Consider the following 19,257-nt stretch of genomic DNA (forward strand, 5'->3'; position numbering starts at 1 on the left):
AGCATCTTCTGGCACCCCCAGAACGATCTTCCCCAGGCCATTGGATATTTCCTCTGACAAACCTTGAAGGGTGTGTCCATTGTCCTCCGCAAGGTCCATGTCGTCTTCAGAGTCCTCCTCCTACATGTCGGAAGCTCTCGAGCCTTGATCATCTTTCGCCTGCTTCGCGGCTGGAGAGCCAATCGGAGACCTTGCTTTCATGGGTGCTGGCGTAGGGATGCCCCTTGGCGGCCGGGAGCTTGGGGGAGCTATGGGATCGGAAGGTTAGCAAACAAGAGAGATCGGCCTCACTAGTTGTACCTCAAATCACACCGAGGACTCTTTTTGGGCGCCCACATGTTGGGCGGTACGTGGCGCACCCTTTTGCCCAGGGGCCTTATCTACATAATTTCAAGCTCAACGAGTGTTTCTGCTCACTCCCAACATCGTCTCTTGAGATTTGAGTCATTTCAGATCAAATCTACGTATTTCATTGATCCGTGGTGCACGTCTAAACGGAAGAGTTGTCGTTTCCATTGTTTTCGTGTAAGCAAGCTTCTGAAAATTTCAACCGAACTTTGTCCTTCCACTATCGTCGTTAAGTGAAGCCGAGTTCTACGGTTACACTAGGCACAAAATCTCATGACGAAACGTATTCGGCGCCACTTGTTGACCCCTCTCGTTGAAATTAGTGGTTAACGCGTCTGGTGATTGTATAAACATTTTAGTTTGGTTCCTCGCGCAATTATTGATAAACGTGTCTGCTGAAGTGTAAACATTCATGTTGGTTCTAAAACATTCACGGAAAGACAGGGATGATGCAAAGGAAGGAGGAGCTAGAGGGAATCCTGCGGGAAGTCATACCTGACGATGTTTACTTTAAATGAGCTAGTTCATTCTTCTCCAAGTATCTCGCCGTGTTTGATTAATGAAACTGTTTCTCTTAAGGCATTTTGCATAACACGGTTATGCAGGTAGCGCCTAGCGAATCGATGGATCCCGCACAGTTTATTGTTCCTATAATTGGGATCGCTGCTGCGGCAGCAATCACGTTCTACTCAGTAAGCTTTTTGCAAGTCAGCGAGGTAATGACTTTCCTAAATTTCGATAGTTTCACTTATGTTTCCTTTAAGTGAAATTAAGCAGAATATTTTCTGTTGGTTGCAATATGCAATCGAGTGCCCTGGTATGGATTGTGACCTATATGCTTAGAAAACTTGTTATTATCCCAGTCCGGCTACCCATGCCTAACACCCTCAAAAACCTTGTGTTGGATTCAGAATTCCCACTAGCGTGAGGAGCTTTTAAACTTGCATTTGCTCAGGCCGTAGCCTATTTTTTCTGTCGTTGCCCTGGTCTGAAGGTATTTGAGAGAATCTTATTTGCGGAGTTGGCTTGAATGATGTGTTTTTGCACATAATTGTATGCTGATTTTTGGTCCTCAATGAACGGATCTACAGGAAATACTTCATCCTTTGTGCAGAACACGTGTGAAGTTAATACCCTATCTCAGCTGGAGCTTTACCTGTAGATGAATGAATGGTATTGTTTTAGGTAGCTCTCCCACAACTGTGAATGATCAAGAACATAACAACACAATAATTCCAGCAAGGCTTTATTTGCAGCTTCACTCTGTCCATCAGCTATGGATGATAAGAACATTTGCATTCCAATTTGACACCTAAGTTGTCAACAATGTTTGCCAAGAATTACTTGTGAACTTAGTCTCCCTGACTTACGTATAACTTGGTGCACAAATTTATGCTTTAACAAAAGCATTGTTGTCTTCTTGTAAGGAATGAAAAGCCTATCCCAGATCATATCGTGTCCATGTGGCGACTTGGGAAAGCTAATATGTTTCCATGATGCCTTTGGAACCTGCAGAGGCTTAACCAACCCTTGAGGCTTCAAGCGATCATACTTTGCCTTTTGAGAAAGATGAAACATATCGAAAAACATATTTCTTGATCTAGAGGCCAATAAAAGTACCTTTTAAGCGTCCCCAAAGAGATGTCTTGCAAATGCAAGGCTATGATACTCCTCGATTACCTTTTGACTCGGGTCACATAAATTTTGTTCTGATTCCACAGATACCGTTTGTGCACATAGTAATTCTCATTATATCCTCCTCCATGAAGGTCTGTCCAAATAGGTGAAAAGTTTGGATCATCTTTATTCTCCTTCTTCATAACTGATAGCCCCTCATGATAAGCTTTCGAAATAGCATGAAAATATGGCCTTTGAGACAAATTATCGTGCCTAGCACGGGCATCCATAGCCCGTGGCATGCTGCCTACAAGCTACAGCCCGGGTCAATACGGATAGCGATAGTAGTTAGGGTTTTGCATCAGAGCAGTCCCTTTCCTCCTTGAGCACTCAGTGCAGCAGCGAGGGTTCGGTCCCTCTATACAGTAGTAGTTCCATTCATCTTTTGTAGTGAGGGTTTGGTCTTTCATTTCTTTACAATTGTATTCAGCCCTGTAGGCTCATACATTGTTCAATTATTATTTTTCCCTCTTCGGAGGCCCACGATATTCTCTCCTTCTGATTCTCACACTCACTCCATAGTTCCACTTGTGTTGTGAGTGTATCATTCTTTTAGTTCAGAAAGTAGTGAGCGGGAGAGAGAGTGAGTTAGGCTATCTCCCTATTACATTTGCATCAGAGCTACAACTTTCTTTCCTGGGATAGGAGGGTCAGTTCAGGGATAACCCCCCTATTTTATGGTACAGACAAGATCCGGAAAGGACACCGTGAGTACAATTGAGCAGTCCAACACTAGTGGGGATGAGGGATCCGCTTCCCAAACCCTATCATCACAGATTCTTGCAGAAGCTCCAATGTCTGCCATGATGGCCATAATGCAGATTCAACAATAACTCGGTGTGACGATAAGCAAAGAACCTTTAGTGTTGACTTCATGGAGTTTCAAAGTTACTTTTCAGTTGTGCCTATGAACGACAACGAGTGGTGCATCCTAGCATCCATGCACCTCACGGGCGAGGCGGTCACCTGGTGGCTCAAGTAGCAGAAGGACCACTATCATGCCGACGAAGAGGCACCTCTTCACAGATGGATGGAATTCGTGAAAGACATACGATCACGGTTTTCGTCACCCTCATACCCGGACAGGCTTCAGAGTCAGTTCTACGAGCTATGCCAGGGAGACAGTGAGATGGGGAATCATAACACCAACGAGTTCACTTAGAAGTTTGTACAGTTGTAGCTGGAGGAAAGTCAAAAGCTGAGCAAGTTTCTCCATGGGCTGCAGTCAGACATCCAGTGGTACGTACGTAGCTTCAGCCATGGGATTGCTTAGAATTTCGAGCTCATGCAGAAGGGTCAAGGATCCAAGCAGGTCAAGAGTAAGAAGTCCCAGGATTCCATGCCGGCTAATGGTGGGAATGGGCAGCAAAAGAAGAGTTGGATGGCGAAGGATAGCAACGGATATGGCGGGTACTTGGATGCAGCGACATGAGCAACCTATGCCAAAGAGAACTGATGCTTCCATTGTCAGGTGCTGGGTCGTAAGAAAGAAGATTGCCCGAATTACCAAAAGCTTCAAGCAGAAGGAGCCACGTCAAGTGGTTCAGCCACAGCTTCAACTCCTACAGGGGCAACCTCGGTAGTCATCGAGCAGCTTGAAGATCAGCAGAAGGGGGAACCTTACCAGTTTCCCAACATGTTTTATGGACAGATTGGTGGCCAGAAGGTCCTTATCCTGGCAGATTCAAGAAGCTCAGATGACATCATTTCTACCAAAGCAGCTAAGGAGGCCCAGTTGACTCTTACGCCAACGGATACTATTGCCTTGAATGGCGCATTTCCGGGGCAAAGCAACATGCAAGTCTTTTCAGCCACTCTGAAGATCTCAGGGTGGGTAGACAGTCGGCCAGTTAGGGTCGCACCTACTCAGGCACTTGACGTCATCTTGGGAGCACAGTGGTGGCATCAGTTCGAAGTCCGACCGGATCATTAGAACCAAGGCCTGGATGTCAAGATCCCAAGCCATGAGTCCAAGTTCACTTCTTGGCTTAGAGGTATTCAGCCTCGACCTTTGATTTCAGTATTTTAGAGGGCTCGAGTCAGGACCAAGTAGAACATAGCACTACAACAGAACCAGGATGTCTCCCTCATGACGAATCTTCCTCCATCCCAATCACCTATACGCACAGAGGAGAATCAGATTGAGCATCTTCCTGGTTCAAAAGGTCACAACAAGTATCCTTACCAGAAGTCAGCAGAAGACCTCAGGATCCATGAGGTAGGTATTCAAATCAGGAATCATGATTCATGAACCACGTATTCAGATCAGGATCCATGAGCCAGGTAGCTCTCTCCATCCACAGGCCGTGGCATGCTGCCTACAAGCTGTAGCACCATCAATTACTGCTGGGCAGCATCAGAAGACATCGCATGTCAAAAAGTGTAGAGTTGGCTTTTTGGTCAAAAAGTCAATGTTGACTTTTAACAAACTTGGTCAATGGTTGGCATGACCAGCTGACCAGGGGGGGTCAATTTGTCCTACAAGCCTATATGAGGCAGCCCATTGGCCTCATTCTTCATCCAATCTTCACAGCAGTTTGGGGCTTCACCATCTGAGCTAGCAGTAGGGAATCAGCCAGCAGTTCGAGCCTAGAACAGGGAGCAGGATATCTGCCCCAGTCTTGGCATCTACAAGTTCCATCTACAAGCCTGGCTCAGTCTGGATAGCAGCAGCAGTTAGGGTTCTGCATTAGAACAGTCCCTTTCCTCCTTCAGCAATCAGTTCAGCAGTGAGGGTTTGGTCCCTCTATATAGTAGTTGTAGTGAGGGTTCATCCCCTCCATACAGTCTTTCAGTTCTTTACAATTGTATTCAGCCCGCTGGGCTAGACATTGTTCAATTATTATTTTTCCCTCTTCCGAGGCCCACTATATTCTCTCCCTCTGATTCTCACACTTACTCCACAACTCCAGTGGTGTTTTGAGTGTATCATTCTTTCAGTTCAGATAGTAGTGAGTACAAGAGAGTGTGTTTACAGTTCCCCTTTCTTGCCGCGTGTTGTATCTAAAATTAAATTCAGGTAGGAAATCAGCCCATCTCGTCTGCTTCTCTCTCATGTGGGAAAGTAACAATCACTTTGCTCATCAGTCTCGATAAAGAAATCAACACCCAAAAGATAGTGCTTCGAGACTCATAAATCATGTATCACTGCAAGAAGCTCCTTCTCATGACCGTATTGAAGACGCTAAAAAATAAACCATACTGAAGATGGTAAAGTCATATTGGAGATGACAAATCCTTCGTCATTCGTGGCATCCTTCTTTTTCTTTTGCTTCCATTTGCCATTTTTGCTCTTGGCTATGAGAGCCTTCTCATTATTCCATCCTTCTTTTCTGTTGTACAGCTATATTTGGGCTTCCTCTTGAAGTATCAACAGACCTAGCTCCGCGAACATGATTGGCTTCGTCCTTTCTCTAGCGGTGAGTCATCACCAACCATTGGTAGCCCCTTGAAAGCTTACTGACTAGGAGCATGTCTATCTGGTTGCTATCCACTTTGCGACCATCTGCTCTGAGTTGGTCCCTGAGAATCTTCACCTTCAGCAATAAGTCATGGGTTGTTTGTCCTTTATCTATCTTCAGGTTGATCAATTGTTTTTGGAGTATGATTATCCACCGTATTTTCTTGGTTTCATAGAGATCATGTAAGGCTTCCATGCCTCATGCCGTATCTGCCAATTGGATATGCGATAATCACCAAATCCATAGTTGTCCTAAAGATCATGGAAAGAGCGACTACATTCCTCAAGCTCCACTCCAAAATTGCAATTTGCCCCGTGCAGTCCAGCACATCGACAGCTTTGGGCTCTGTGCCTTATGTCACCTTTCAAATTTCCTTGGACAGTTGGTGGCCACAAACCTTCACTTTCCATATAGGATAGACGCTTCCGTCCAACTTCCCAGGCTCATTAAAATTTGGAATGAGTGAGTCATGGCAGCATGTAGATGACCTGAAGTCTTTTGTCTCGATCTACTTACTACAAGCCACACAAACACTTCCTGAATGTTAGAGATCTTTCTTCACTCCACCCTTTGGTTTTGGAAAAGGTTCCGGGTCTCCGAGATCTTGGGCTTCAAGTCACAAGCAAGGCTATCCCTGGATGATAAATTTCTTCTGCAATACGATGTGGAAGTTGCTTGCTAAAGGCCAACTCTCCTACACAGCAGAAGATTCAATCCCGAGATCACAAGATACTTAGGAACACAAATCAAATACATGTGCTTACCTTAAATGTAAAGAGGGCGACTTAGATATGAAAGAGGGCAACTTAGATCTGAAAGAGAACTCAGATGTATAGCCTAGACATAATAGATATATAGGTAAAAACAATGTACAAAAACTTGCCAATGCTCAACAACTCTAGAAACTATGCTTGAGGTAAGATGCCAAGATAAGGCTTTGTCTGCTGCACCTTAGGGCCTCAACCGCAAGCTTAAGACCTTGTCTCAGATCTTGTATGTGGTGTGCAGCAAGATAATCGGTCTCTACTAGCAAATGTTTGACCTATCCTCTCCCCTTGTCCCCCTTCCCCTTCGGGATCAAGCAAATCCATCCTCGGCTCAAAGATTGAAAAAGTGAACCTGAATTAAAGTCTCTTGGCACGCCAACCGAAATGGGGTGAGGATGGGCTTCCAGAAGCATTGAAAGAATATCAGAGTCAGACCATCCTCTTCGGAGCACTTTTGGTTAGGAAGGGTCTGAAGGGCTTCCCAAAGCCCTTCATCCGTGAATGGAACCTCTAACCAACAACACAAGCTCGGTTGGACTACTGACTGGACAAGCCGCTTCACGGGCCACTAAGGTCGCGGGGGACGACTCAGACTGGAACATCTGCCAATAGATGTATGTGAACATCGGAAGTTTCTTCTGCGGTCGGTATGCATTTGCCCTTGTTCATCGCGCAATAGCTGGAGATGTGTCCCGACTGAACATGGGCCAGTGGTCTGGAAGAACTTTCTGGTCATCTTGTCTCCTTATTGAACCCATCTGACCCTCAAGGAGTGACATGAGTACCCAGCGCGTCTGACCTTTGTGTTGTGAAGATCCACCCTCACGCTCTCATAATGGTCTCTGAGCCACTGTGAATCGGGATCCTGCTCTTTGAGTCTCTCTATGGAAGCTAGGTCGCGTCTCAAAAGCTCGCTCACGCTCCTGCAGGGCATAGGGCCCGAGACTATAGCTCGTCATTGCTACTAAGGGTCATATCTGCAACCCAAGATGCCCATCCTTTGGCTGCTGCTGCTGTTGCCAAATTGTAGCTACTACTGGCGGCACCTCCTCTTGAAGTAGGGCATCTAGAATGTGAACCCCTTTCTAGGCAGGGCTGCTCTAGGTGAAGCACAATATGGGAGTGGTTTGACATCGTAGTGACTGCTAGGATGCTTGTGGAGCTCTCCTTGAGCATCGCCCAATCCCCAACAATGAATCTATCAATGCACTCTAGCAAGCTGTCATGTCTCCTCTGTCCGAAAGAGAAGTGGAGGCTGCCAAAGAGCTTGGTAAACTCTACCTCTCGCCATGGATCTCTACCATTGATTGTGAAAATGAACTACTCCCAAGTGCTCCTCTTCGTTGCAGGCATCTCAAAGAAAAGAAACTCTTCCCTTCTTGCCCTCCCCATACTCAAGGTTGTTGAAGTCGCCTCCAACAATTGAAGAGTCGACGTTTGGGAGGAAATCTGTCAGTCTCCTTCAAAAGCAGGACGATGCTGTCTGCATGCGAGAGCGTACACATTTAGGATCTTGATCCTGTACTCCCCACACGGACACCCAAGCAAACTACCCACCTTGGTCAAAGACCTCTAGGGCCACTGCTTGAGAAGCCAAAATGCAAACCAAGGGACCAAACCTCCGGGCCTTTTCTTGGGAGGAGGTGGTGGCGGCATCCAATGTCTACAACCAAAAACACGTGCTCCTGTACTAAAAGAAAATCTAGTGTTCGTCCTACCACTGCCCTTTGCAACTCCTACCGGAGAATTTAGTACTGTGGCTGACTGCGTGCACGATCATGGAGCTGCCAGGCCTGGCGAAGGCCCTCAGCTCACCCAGCTCAGCTAGGAGCTGGTCCAAAGGCTTCTCGAACAGTCTTCATAGGTGGAGAGGGGGTCTAGCAGGCTGGGCGCTTGTTCCAGGCCCTGCCTGTGCCCTTTCAGCCCCAAGGCTGCTTGCAAAAGTTTCTTTGGCCCCCTCTGATGCGAGGTGACTTGGCTGCAGGTTTTGGAAAAGGCTCGTGTTGGTCAGAGTTGTTGGCGTACTCTTCGATGGTGTTTTCTGGGAGACTCCTTTTTTCCTCTTTTCTCTTTTCCACCCTTCCCTTTCTTCTTGGCAGCAAAGACGTGAAGTCTGTTCCTTCTGGGGTTCGAGTCTTGGCAGTGACCCTTGGTCTAGCAATAGGGCTCAAATGGCAGCATCCTCAACTCCCTCAATCGTTAAGGTTCAACTTTCCCCACAAGACAAACAACGGGTGAAGAAAGTAGTCAAAATCTTTACAGGACAAAGCAGTCATGGGCAGGATAGTGGGACTCACACCCACAAGGAGGCAGGTAGTTGATTGGATTCAAACGAGCTTGGCGCTAGAGCGTGACCAAATTCAGGAGGTTACCATCTATGTAAGGGGGGCTTCCTCCTCCAGTTGAGCTCCCCCCACACTTCCCGGGCCCTCGAGGAGCATAGTCTCCTTCCCCTTGGCCCACACATAGTTTACTTCATTCCTTTGTAACACGGGTTCACTGTGGAGGACATGAAGTCGACACACCATGTACCCTGCTTCTCGATGACGTTTTGCTTCCCGCGGAAGGAGTATCCGATCGTTCTTCACTCCATATGCAGAGCTTTTGGCATGGTTTTGGAGATGCCACCCCCAACAACAACTTCAGGGGTAGCGGACGATGGGGTTCCCCAACTAGTGGCGCATTCAGAGACCCTCCCATAGGAGATCTTCCTCGAGACTCTCAATGGTGGAGAGTTTAGGCACCGCATCAAGACTAGGTTACCAAGCCACATGGGACTCTTAGCTCGTAAGTGCCAGAGGGGTGAGAGAAGGGCTCCAACTCACCCCCCAACAAGAGCAGAGGGAAGCTTGCCCAGAGATCCCGCTTGAGTCTGGTTAGCGGATGGAGTCTCATACCCCCTGGGTGGAGCCCTCCGGCATGGGAGAGGAGGGTCTTGGACCAAGGTGAAGTGCAAGAAACCCAGCAACAAGGCTCGATAGAATTGTAAGTGGCATGCCAGACTCCACGAGCGCAGGATGGCAGAGGGTGGGACTGCTCCCCCGTCCCAAGGGAAGCAGCCTAAGGGGTTTCTTCAGACCCGCCCCTAGACTCTAGAGGAGGATGTAGTCATCCAAACGACGACAGGAGTTCTAAACTCCTCAGTATCGACATCCCCCAATCGCTCCGGAGGCAGTCCCAATCCCCCCTCCTTTGCCCTCCCCTCCCTGTTGGACCTTCTCCCTCCCCCGCCGGTCCTGTCCCCCCTCCTCCCTCTTCCCTCCTTCCACCCCTGCCCCCCCCTATTGCAACCCTAAACCCTCACTACCGGCGCTCTCTCCACCCCCACCCCTCTTTCTTCTTCCGCCTCTTCTCCCTCTACAGCAGTGTCAGCCGCCTCCTCTTCTTCCTCCTAGCCCCCCCTTGGACATAGCCGACTCGAAACTCTCGAGTAAGGGCCTTCCACCCTTCCGCAGTTGAGGCCTCCTCATCCAAGCCACATGCCTCTTCCTCTCTTCCGCATGACTCAGCCTCCTATGTCCGATGGTTTGTTTTCCCAGCTCCCACGATCGAAGCCTCGCCTTGGGCAACCTTGCCTAGGGAGTTCTTGAGGTTGGGACTATGGAATAACCTCGAGATCCTTGATGACTAGCCCCTTGCACTTGAGATGACAATTATGATTTTGCAGCCACGCAAAGGGGGCTACATTGGCGTAGTGTGCTCTCACACTCATGCATTTTGTGGTTTCAACTTCGCCTCGAGAAGTGGATCCCCACCCTTTTCAAGTGCAAGATGAAAGCTATTTTTCAGCTTGGCTTCTGTCTAGAGAGGCCCAGCATAGGGATGGGCATGTTAGTGATCAGAGTGGGACCAAAGGTGCAGTTTGCACAGGTCCACATTGGTCACTCCACCAATGTGCGGCCAAGATGGTTGTCTCATTCATGAGACAGTGGGCTTCGAAGATAGTGACTCCAATCATGCCCCTAATCTGCCGCCACATAGACACAGACTTCTCTGCCTCAAAGCTACCTTTGAATCCGCAGAACGCTGTTGTACAAGCTCCTTCTCGCCCACGCCTCCTCATGAGTTAGACTATTGCAAGTTGGAACATGCGGGCAGCTCGAAGTCCAGCCCCTGAGGTGCCAAGAGGGCACAAGAGGACAGCTGGAGTTGGTCTCCAGCTCCAGCAGCAGCAGCAAAGCAGCCCCAAGGGGGCGCGAGCAGCGGAACAGGGACCAGGAAGGGCTACCACAGCCCTCAGGCCTGCGCGGGTGGGGAGAGGGCTGAAAGCAGGGGAGAGAAGCTAAGGTGGAGGAAGGAGGAGGAAGGAGAGAAGGGGTCTCGAGGAGGAGAAGGAGAAGACGAGGGCAGAAGGGGAGAGGAGGAGCGAAGGGGAAGGCCGAGGGCGGGAGCTCGAAGCGGGCCGGAGAAGGAGGAAGGAAGGGGGGGGAGCTTCTATCTATTCTACGTCTGATGTAATTCCCGCAAATGTCAATTACCATAGAGTCAATGAGCTTCAAGCAGCAGATGGGACTTCAGAGCAAATAATTCGCTATTATTCGGATAAAGCTCGTAGACGGGGTACATTGGATCGGTCTCTGAAGCAGCTCGACATGCACGGAGAAGCTAATTGCTGAACATAATGCCTCAATTGAGTAGAAGAATGCAGAACTAGAGATAAGCAGATAGCGAGCATGGGATGTTTGACTTACACATCTATCCCCTGCCTAATCTACTCGGAGAGCTCATGCTCCCCACTAAGCCTCTGCCTGCCCATTCTCAGCTTCTCACCTTCTGCTATCCTCTGCCCCATCTTCAACCTTTCTTACTATTGTAATTTGTATTTGAGGGGTTTGTCTCGTTTGTTTTGAAAATTAAACAGCTGCTTGTTTCACCTCTAACTATTTATGTTAGTGTGAGGCTGCAATAATAACATGTTTCAACCTTACTTGTTTCCTGGATATATAAGAACCCTGGTTGAAAGCTTTATGTTACATCACTGACTTGCAATCCTGGAGTGGTTACATCCGCTGTTCAATTTTCTTGCTAAGCAGTATCAGTGTCTATACTTTGATTTAGAAGCTGTAATTTAGAGCAGTAGTGGGGCTTGCATGAAACTTTGTTTGGTCGGTTTTCAGAAATCCTTCGAAAGGCTTGCAGATATGGATCTTGATAAGCCACAGCTTCGCTCTACTCTTTCAGCTAAAGACAAGCGCAAGTTGAAGAATGTAGCAAAGGAACGGAAGAAAAACTCCAATGCTCAATGAGTAGGTTTGCACCTCTGCCTGTCCCCCTGCCACTCTCAGCCCTCTTCCCCCCTTCTCTCTCTCTCTCTCTCTCTTTGCGAGAGCATGGGCATCTGGGCTTGCGATTTTGCACATGCGTGCACTGATGTGCACACGCATGTGGCACATGTACTTGCATATGCATGTGCAAGTGTCTTCTGTCTATTGTCACATGTGGGTTGTTTCTTATACAAGGAATTTACTCACTTGTTTTCTCTATTAAAAAAGTGTCACATGTTTGGTCAGTTCTTATACAATGTCAATGCTCAATGAGTAGGTTTGCCCCTCTGCCTTTCCCCCTGCCACTCTCAGCCCCCTCTTCCCCCCTTCTCTCTCTCTCTCTCTCTCTCTCTCTCTCTCTCTTTGCGAGAGCCTGGGCATCTGGGCTTGCGATTTGGCACATGCGTGCACTGATGTGCACACGCGTGTGGCACATGTAGTCGCATATGCATGTGCAAGTGTCTTCTGTCTATTGTCACGTGTGGGTCGTTTCTTATACAAGGATTTTGCTCACTTTTTTTCTCTATAAAAAAAGTTTCACATATTTGGTCAGTTCTTATACAATGCTTTTTTTTCTTGTATCTTCAATTAACCATAATATTCTCATGTCTTCATACAGAAACTCTATCATGTAATCTAGCTTGGCTTTTCGATGGTGAACATATGGAGAGAAATATTCATTGAGTTTATTCTGAAAAATGCGACACTGGCACGGCCAATGGGGGAATTCGAAGGCCCATATACTGCGCAGCTCCATGTCCAGGGTTCTAAGTTGGTGTTTTAAAAACTGCTGTGACCCAAGAATGTTGGGCATGTGGAAGCCAACAGATTTATTACAGTGGCAGACGTTGATGTTGACATTTTTATGTAATTCACTTGGAGACGGAGGAGGCCAGCATTTGAGAAGTCCCTTCTATTCAGCAATAGGTGGTTCTTTTGGAAATGATAATTATTTGTAATTAGTTTGCAGGGAGTTGACAAGCTGCAAAGCATCACACCAAACTTTCTTTCATGTATAAATCTACATATGGACGCCTTCTTCATGAAGGATGAGCCTCATCCTGAACAACAATTCATATGTAACTTGATGAGTACAATTTATATTTTAAGGAATTACTTTTTATATCTTGCAACACAGGCTCCATGCTACAGAATGCTAACAAGAAAAGGATACGTGTGAAGTTTAAAGGACATATATGGTATACCCAGTTTTAGAGGAGATGCTGGCCCACGTCTTCCTTTGCAATAAAATGCAATGTCTTACAGCCATTTGTTGTGTAATTCATGGTAACTATAGTTAGAGGATTGGAATTCATTTTTAACCCCATGGGCTTTCATAGTTGCTTGCTCTAGGGTGAGATATGCATGCTGCTTCCTCCTGCACACTTATACTCTCCTACAGCCTGTAGGTATGTGCCATTCTCACAGATTGTCACTGGCCAGTCTGTAAAACAACAGGCATGACCCGACCAGCAGCCAGGTCTGCCGACCTGCTGCTCCATTCTTCTGGCCTGTATAAAACCTTCCTGCTGGCGCCTTGTGCTGGCTATTTGCCAGCCCATCTGCCCACTACGGGCCTGTACCAAGTCCTATGCAGGTCTGCACAGCAGCCCACATGGCTGCAGCTCTGCCAGCCCCGTGTGCTGTCCAGGGTGGCCTCATTGGCTGCCTAAAAAATAACAGGGATGTACGATTGCTGCCCATGTGGCAGCCTCTCCTGTTCATCCCTAGTGGCACACACATGCATAGGCAGCATGCATAGACCTAGTTTTCAGTAACGTTAGTATTCTATTTGCACACACACTCACACACACTTTTTTTTTTGGTGAAACCAAGATACTTATATTATGAAACATTCATTTACATCCGGGCAGTGCTCAAAAGAGAGCCAAAGCCCTATCCATCAGAAGCAGTAAAAGAAAAGTTGAATACAAGAAACATCCAAATCTTCCTCATGTAAGGCATCATATAAAGACTGCCACAATGAGGCTCTGAAGAACTCATAAGGATGCTGAAGGGGAGAATTCAGATATGCTTGATTGCGCTGCAGCCAGAGGGTCCATAAGGCCCAGTATCTGATCCAGTGGAAGAAGAGAGAATATTGTGACAAAGAAGCTGATAGTTTGCCATACATCCAGAAAAACCTGTAGAACCTGTGTGCTGGAAATCTGAGAGATAAGAAATAGGAGATTCTGTCTAGATGGTCTCTGGAATATGAACAAAACCACAATAAATGCGGAATACTCTCAGATGTAAGGTGACATCTTGGACAAAGAGGTGAAGCTATCCGTCTTTGAGCCAATTTCACTCCCACTGGAAGAATACCAACAATACGTCTCCATAGAAAGAGTCGTTGCTTCAATGGCATTTTCAACTTCCATATCAATTGCAATTTTCCTTTCCACCAGGCTAATGACTTGTTCAAATGCCATAGAGAATTAGCATGATGGGCAATCCAGGGAGGAGGTAATATCAATCGATAAGCCTATATAGAAGTCAATAAATGCAAAGGCCTAGAGGATATGCTTGGACTTGAAGACTGAAGGTGCCAATCTTGAAGCCTGTCTCTGACATTCAATGTCGGAATCGGAACCAGAGGAAGTAAGAGATCAGCAATAGCTTTCCAAATAGGTCTATGATGCATCCCCAGATTGTATTGTCGACATGCTACTGGAAAAGTGAGAATATTTCCTTGCATATCTACCACGTCATCAATGAACAGGATACCCAATTTCATAAGATTGTAAGCTCTGATGGGTTGTTGAACAGCAAGGGGAGAGGAAAACACAGCACTCCAATGAATACTTTCCATTTTGAGTGAAGAAGCTATAGAAGCAGGATGGGGAGACCATTTGATGTGAGAGAGTACTTACTTCCAGTCCTAAATCAAGGAATTAGAAAATGGACAACCAGGGATTTTACCTTGAAATTTGCCAAGTACTACTTCCGATGGATCAACACATGCATATGTAAGTGCCAGCATGCATAAACCTAGTTTTCAGTAACGTTGGTATTCTATTATGCATCCATACCACATCCACATCAATACATTATGAGGCACTCATACAAGTGCATGTACATGCATGGGCACAAAACACACATGCAAATATTTGCACACACGAGGTCAATTTCTTAATTCATGATTTCTATGAAATGGTCAGCGTCCTAACCTTTTCAAAGGCGGATGACGTGCAGCCTTTTTGTGAAAACTGTCATAACGACATTACTAGTACATCTTCACAGGCATGGTCCTGAAACCAACAATATCTTTGCGCTCTGAAGTGAGTGTTTTGGATGCTTCTTCTGCATCGTCCTTGACCCCTTGCACATCTTTCATCATGGATTTTATGTACCCTCGATGCCTCAGTATATGATAGTTGCCTGGTTTTAAGCCTAGAGCCTTGTCTAAATCGGTCAATGCTTCCGACCACGTTGCCATTGTCTCCTTTAGAATCCCTCTTTCTAGCCATAGCCACCACACACTCGGCTTCTCCTCTATAGCTGCGTCCATATCTCTCAGAGCCCCATCGTAGTCCTTTACCATGGCCTTCACATATGACCTGTGGCTACACATGTATCACACATATTGGTCTCATAAGGTTAGTTCTATACACACACAAATTGCTTAGATTGGATGCTGATTTTCCCGGTCTATGGATGAATTAGAAAGGCATATCTGTCTCATATGTGTAACGTATATCCGGTGAACAGAATATTCACCGGCATAACATTGATTATCAACTGTTGGATTTGAAAGTTATCCTCTGGTGCGTTGAGGCGCACTAATTTTTTCCTGAGACAATTCTACTGAGGTGAGGTGTAATGTGGAATTCATAGCGCAGACTGCAGGTGAAGCTTTCATTTTGCAATCAACCAAAAAAACAGGAGTGATTGTGAGAGAATGCAAGATGAAATTAATACCTGAGGATTTGTATTTTTGCCTGGGTCGGGAGGTTGGGAGAGAGTCCATATGCTTTGTTAAGATCACCGAGCGCTTTGGAGTCGTCCCTCTTAAACATGTTGGCTTCAGCACGACCGTGAAGAGCTGCAGCGTTGTTATCCAGGTTGAGTTGACTGGCCTGGAAAGGATCCAAAAGAGTGAGCGTCTTGGCTGCATACTTTTGGAGATGGTGTTGTTTGCTGCAATGCTTATCTCTCAAGATTCCCAGAAGACGATCCTGAACAATTTCATAGCTCGCTAGCTTCGACTGTTTCTGCACATCCAAGGTCATTGCAAGCCTCAGAAACACATGCAACGTGCTTGCCTGCACTGTGTGAGATAGAGATTGCTCACTGTTGCTGGCCAACAAATCTGCCAGGGTGTGGATTGGAGTGCTTTCGCTCTGCTCCCTGACGGCTGCATTAAGCCAATCTGCTACATCCTCGCCTAAAAGAGTCACCACCCCATCAATGGCTCCATGAGCAATTGCTGCAGCTTCAGTCCAATCCTCAACCTCCACCTTCTCTAGCTTTGCATTCGCTTGTCGCAGTTCCATTCCGAAATCAGATTCATCTGGGCTGCCCCCTTCCCTCATCACCGCCACCAGCTTCCTCAGCTCAGCCGTTGCACGCTCCTTTAAAATCCTTGCTCTGTTTTCCCCTGCTAAGGCTAGCCTTCCTAATGCAAACGCTGCGCAAGCTCTGCGGCTTCTTGATGCACCTTCCTCCTTGTCTAGCAACCTCACCAAGGCATGAATTCCTCTTGGATACTGTCCGATTCTGCTACTAGTCTCCGCTGTAAAGGCAAGATATCCCAGTGCTGTGGCCGCGACTTCCTGATCCTGGGGACCCGAGTTGTTTTGGAGCAAATCAAACAGTTTTTTAAAAATCCCTGGAGTCGTTGCAAGGAAGTCATTGAAAGCCTGTGTCCGCTCATTGCCTATGTAGCTCACGGTGAGGACACCCAAAGCCTCTGCTGCTCCAAGTGCATCAGTTCTCATCAAAGCAAGAAATGAATCTGTCAATAAAGACAAATCTTGCCCAAGTGCTTCTCCTTTGGTTAGAATGTGGCGAAGTGCCAGTTTTTTCCAGGCCTCGCAAGCAATGGAGGCGACATTTGGCAGCTGCAACAGCCTAGACGTTGCATCAGTATCTAGTTCCCCCTTCAAAAAGTAGCGGACGATTACCTGTCATGTAAAATTTCTCGAGAATGTTAGCAATCGAACATCGGGTGCTAGGAAGTTATGAGAAGTTAGCTGGGTAGCTGAACCCAAATCCGGTAGAGGCGATGCGGATTATGAGGACGAAGCTGAAGATCGACAGAAAAAAACTACCATTGTTGAAAGTGATCCCAGAAGAGTGGAATTGATAAGGTCAATTACCCGCGAGGCCAGGTCGTGTGCTTGTTTGGTCGTGGACTGCTCTTCAGCTCCAGGTTGTAGAAGTCGAACCAATCGCTCAAGCATGATGCCCTCCGTGTTCGGTGTGCTCGTTGTAATCGACGAATCCACATTATCAGCTACGCATCCTCCATACATGGACCATAAAACTGCTGCAAGCTCCTGTTTTTCTGCGAGATTGGACTTTTCGAACGAAGAAAGCACCTCTTGCAGTGCGTCTTTCTTCTTCTCTTTGACGAAGAATCTTCGGAGCTTATGCATGGTCCAGGCCCTTTTGTACGCGGGTTTGCCCGCAACATCTGCACTGTGGAATTGGATGCAATCTCGATCTTCTAAATAATTCATCCACAATGCGAACCGTGATAGACTGCCGTGAGTGACCTCATACCACGTCTTGAGGATTGTCTCTGGCACGGTAGGATCTTGACTGAGTGCAATCAGCAACAGCAATTTCAGAGCTGGGAGTGGAAGGGCATTCACAGCCATGAGCATAGACACGGCCACCGTTCTCGGGTACCGTTCGCCAAAAATAATAGGTTGGAGGGAGCTAATCGTCTCTTCCAGCTTGAGCAATTCGAGCAATTCCTTCTCCACGTTCATCCACTCGTCGACAGAAGTCGCCCTGTTTACGCTTACGACGGCTGCCAGATTTGCCAGGCTGAGAGGGTGACAATCCGTGGCTTGTATGATGCGGTCCATCACGTCCTGAAACCAAAAACGATCGATCGAGGCTTATGCAGTTCACAAACTTAGCAATATACGGAATGCAAGACGGAAATCTATTGGAAATTCAACAGTTTGCGCATACCAAAAACGGAGCAATCGATCGATGCTTATGCAGCTCACAAACTTAGCAATATACGGAATGCAAGACGGAAATCTATTCGATATTCAACAGCTGTTTGCGCATACCTGCAAATCCTGTGGGATTTCGATAGGAAATCCAACTAATTGACTCGCAAGAATCTTCCGGGCAACCAGCGGATTGGGTGTTTCGATTGGAATGAGTGTGGCGTCTCTCCAAACGCTTCTGTTTTGCGTCGTGAGCAAAAACCTCACCTTTTTGGCAAGCACTCCCAATGCGAGGAATTCCTCGACGATGTCAGGCTCCCATACATCATCCAGAACGATCAGCACAGAGAGTTTCGCGAGGCGAAGTGTCAATCTATCAGCCACGAGCCTACTGTCGCTGTTTGCCTGTCGATCCACGCCCAATCCAAGGCAATGCCGCAGCTCGTCCAGCTTCAGTTTGCTATCCACTCCTTGCCCGCAAACTAGAAATACCACTCCGTCTTGAAAAGTCACCTGAGGAAGATCTTTCTCTTCCTGATACAGAAGCGCTACATACTTTGCCAGAGAAGTTTTCCCAGAGCCCGGTCCCCCGTGCAATGTCACAACATGGGATCCCGCATCGTCTCTCGCCAGTTCTTTCCTGAGCTTGTATAAGGTGCGTTCCGGGGGAACGTACTTCTGGTCGTGAGAGAATCGCAACCGGTGTAGTTTCTTTAGCTCTTCCGATTCCTTCAGTCGGTTTGCCTCTTCTCTTTCCCGCATCCTCCGCGGGATGTCGTCGATTGCCTTAATCTCGTCGTCCATGGCCTGAACGCTACCGACTATGTCATTCGGGAACATCACCTTTTTGCAACAGATCCAACAGCAGCACGTCGCCTGCAGTTGTTGCATGCGTTTTTCCTCCTTCTCAAGACAAGTTCTCGCTGTTTGCAGCGCTGGCTCGATAATGTCATCTGCGTTAGCGCGGGCGTCCCACTCTTGCACCCTGTGTTTCAAAGTTTGCACCTTGATTGGAAATCGCTCCATTGCTTGGGTAGCGTCGGAATAGCGTTGATGGAGCTCTTGAAATTTGTTCATTACGCAGGAAAGGATATCAGCTAGAATTGTCATTTCCGGTGCTGATATAGAAGATGCGATTTCTCTCTGTAATTGTGCTAGCGTCGTCAATTCTATAGAGGCCTGTTGAGGCGGTAGGGATAGACTGTTTCTGTTGGTGGCTACTTGCTAACACTCCTTGTGCTTCTTATTTCTTCGTAAGCACTTCTTCTTTTTCTTCTTCACTTGCTAAAGTATTTGCTTGCTTCTCCCAGGACGAAAGCATTTCTCTCCCGTGCTTCTCAAACATCGTAATTGTGCTTCTCAAACAAGATGGCAGCAGTTGCTTCAATGAAAAGAATATGAAAAAAATAGGTCGTCCTAAAGAAGGGCAACCAAATTTTTTAGGTTGCCCTTCTTTATTCTTTTCATTGTAGCAACTTTTGCCACCTTGTTAATTGAAATAATTCAAAGTTTTATGGCTCAAATTTAGGCAACTTGTAATGGCCAACATGCACATATAAAAATGCATAGATATGCATTATGCATGCAAGTAAGAAAATGCAAAATCCAA

General features: G+C 46.9%; 2 protein-coding genes across 3 annotated transcripts; one reads left to right on the forward strand and one right to left on the reverse strand.

Moving 5' to 3' along the window:
• The first annotated feature begins 279 nt into the window (after window positions 1–279).
• Window positions 280–12,640, forward strand: LOC147896379 (uncharacterized). Of its 2 annotated transcripts, none has more exons than XM_087383251.1 (4): window positions 280–525; window positions 954–1,064; window positions 11,371–11,503; window positions 12,137–12,640. In XM_087383251.1, exons 1-3 carry the CDS (start codon window positions 337–339, stop codon window positions 11,497–11,499), a joined length of 429 nt encoding a protein of 142 aa, XP_087239377.1. In that variant the 5' UTR covers window positions 280–336; the 3' UTR covers window positions 11,500–11,503; window positions 12,137–12,640. The 2 variants fall into 2 exon arrangements, with proteins under 2 accessions (XP_087239377.1, XP_087239378.1); XM_087383252.1 differs by having other exon boundaries at window positions 11,371–11,499.
• A 2,103-nt stretch (window positions 12,641–14,743) lies between these two features.
• Window positions 14,744–18,758, reverse strand: LOC147896380 (uncharacterized). The gene is made up of 4 exons (XM_087382276.1): window positions 17,769–18,758; window positions 16,839–17,561; window positions 15,439–16,643; window positions 14,744–15,083 (listed from the first exon to the last, which is right to left on the reverse strand). The coding sequence occupies exons 1-4, from the start codon at window positions 18,756–18,758 to the stop codon at window positions 14,744–14,746; spliced, it is 3,258 nt and encodes a 1,085-aa protein (XP_087238402.1).
• Window positions 18,759–19,257: the final 499 nt, after the last annotated feature.

The sequence above is a fragment of the Dipteris shenzhenensis genome, chromosome 12 (genome assembly GCF_047967505.1).
Source record: "Dipteris shenzhenensis isolate YYH24624 ecotype China chromosome 12, Dip_SZ_1.0, whole genome shotgun sequence".
Lineage (NCBI taxonomy): Eukaryota > Viridiplantae > Streptophyta > Polypodiopsida > Gleicheniales > Dipteridaceae > Dipteris > Dipteris shenzhenensis.

Excerpts from the sequence above, each read along its gene's own strand:
- LOC147896379 (XM_087383251.1), top strand. The coding sequence starts at position 337 with ATGTTGGGCGGTACGTGGCGCACCCTTTTGCCCAGGGGCCTTATCTAC. Across the intron at positions 526-953 it reads GTCGTTTCCATTGTTTTCGT|GTAGCGCCTAGCGAATCGAT; the intron begins GTAAGCAAGCTT and ends ACGGTTATGCAG. Across the intron at positions 1,065-11,370 it reads GCTTTTTGCAAGTCAGCGAG|AAATCCTTCGAAAGGCTTGC; the intron begins GTAATGACTTTC and ends GTCGGTTTTCAG.
- LOC147896380 (XM_087382276.1), bottom strand. The coding sequence starts at position 18,758 with ATGACAATTCTAGCTGATATCCTTTCCTGCGTAATGAACAAATTTCAA. Across the intron at positions 17,562-17,768 it reads AAATCCCACAGGATTTGCAG|GACGTGATGGACCGCATCAT; the intron begins GTATGCGCAAAC and ends TTTTGGTTTCAG. Across the intron at positions 15,084-15,438 it reads GCAAAAATACAAATCCTCAG|CCACAGGTCATATGTGAAGG; the intron begins GTATTAATTTCA and ends ATACATGTGTAG.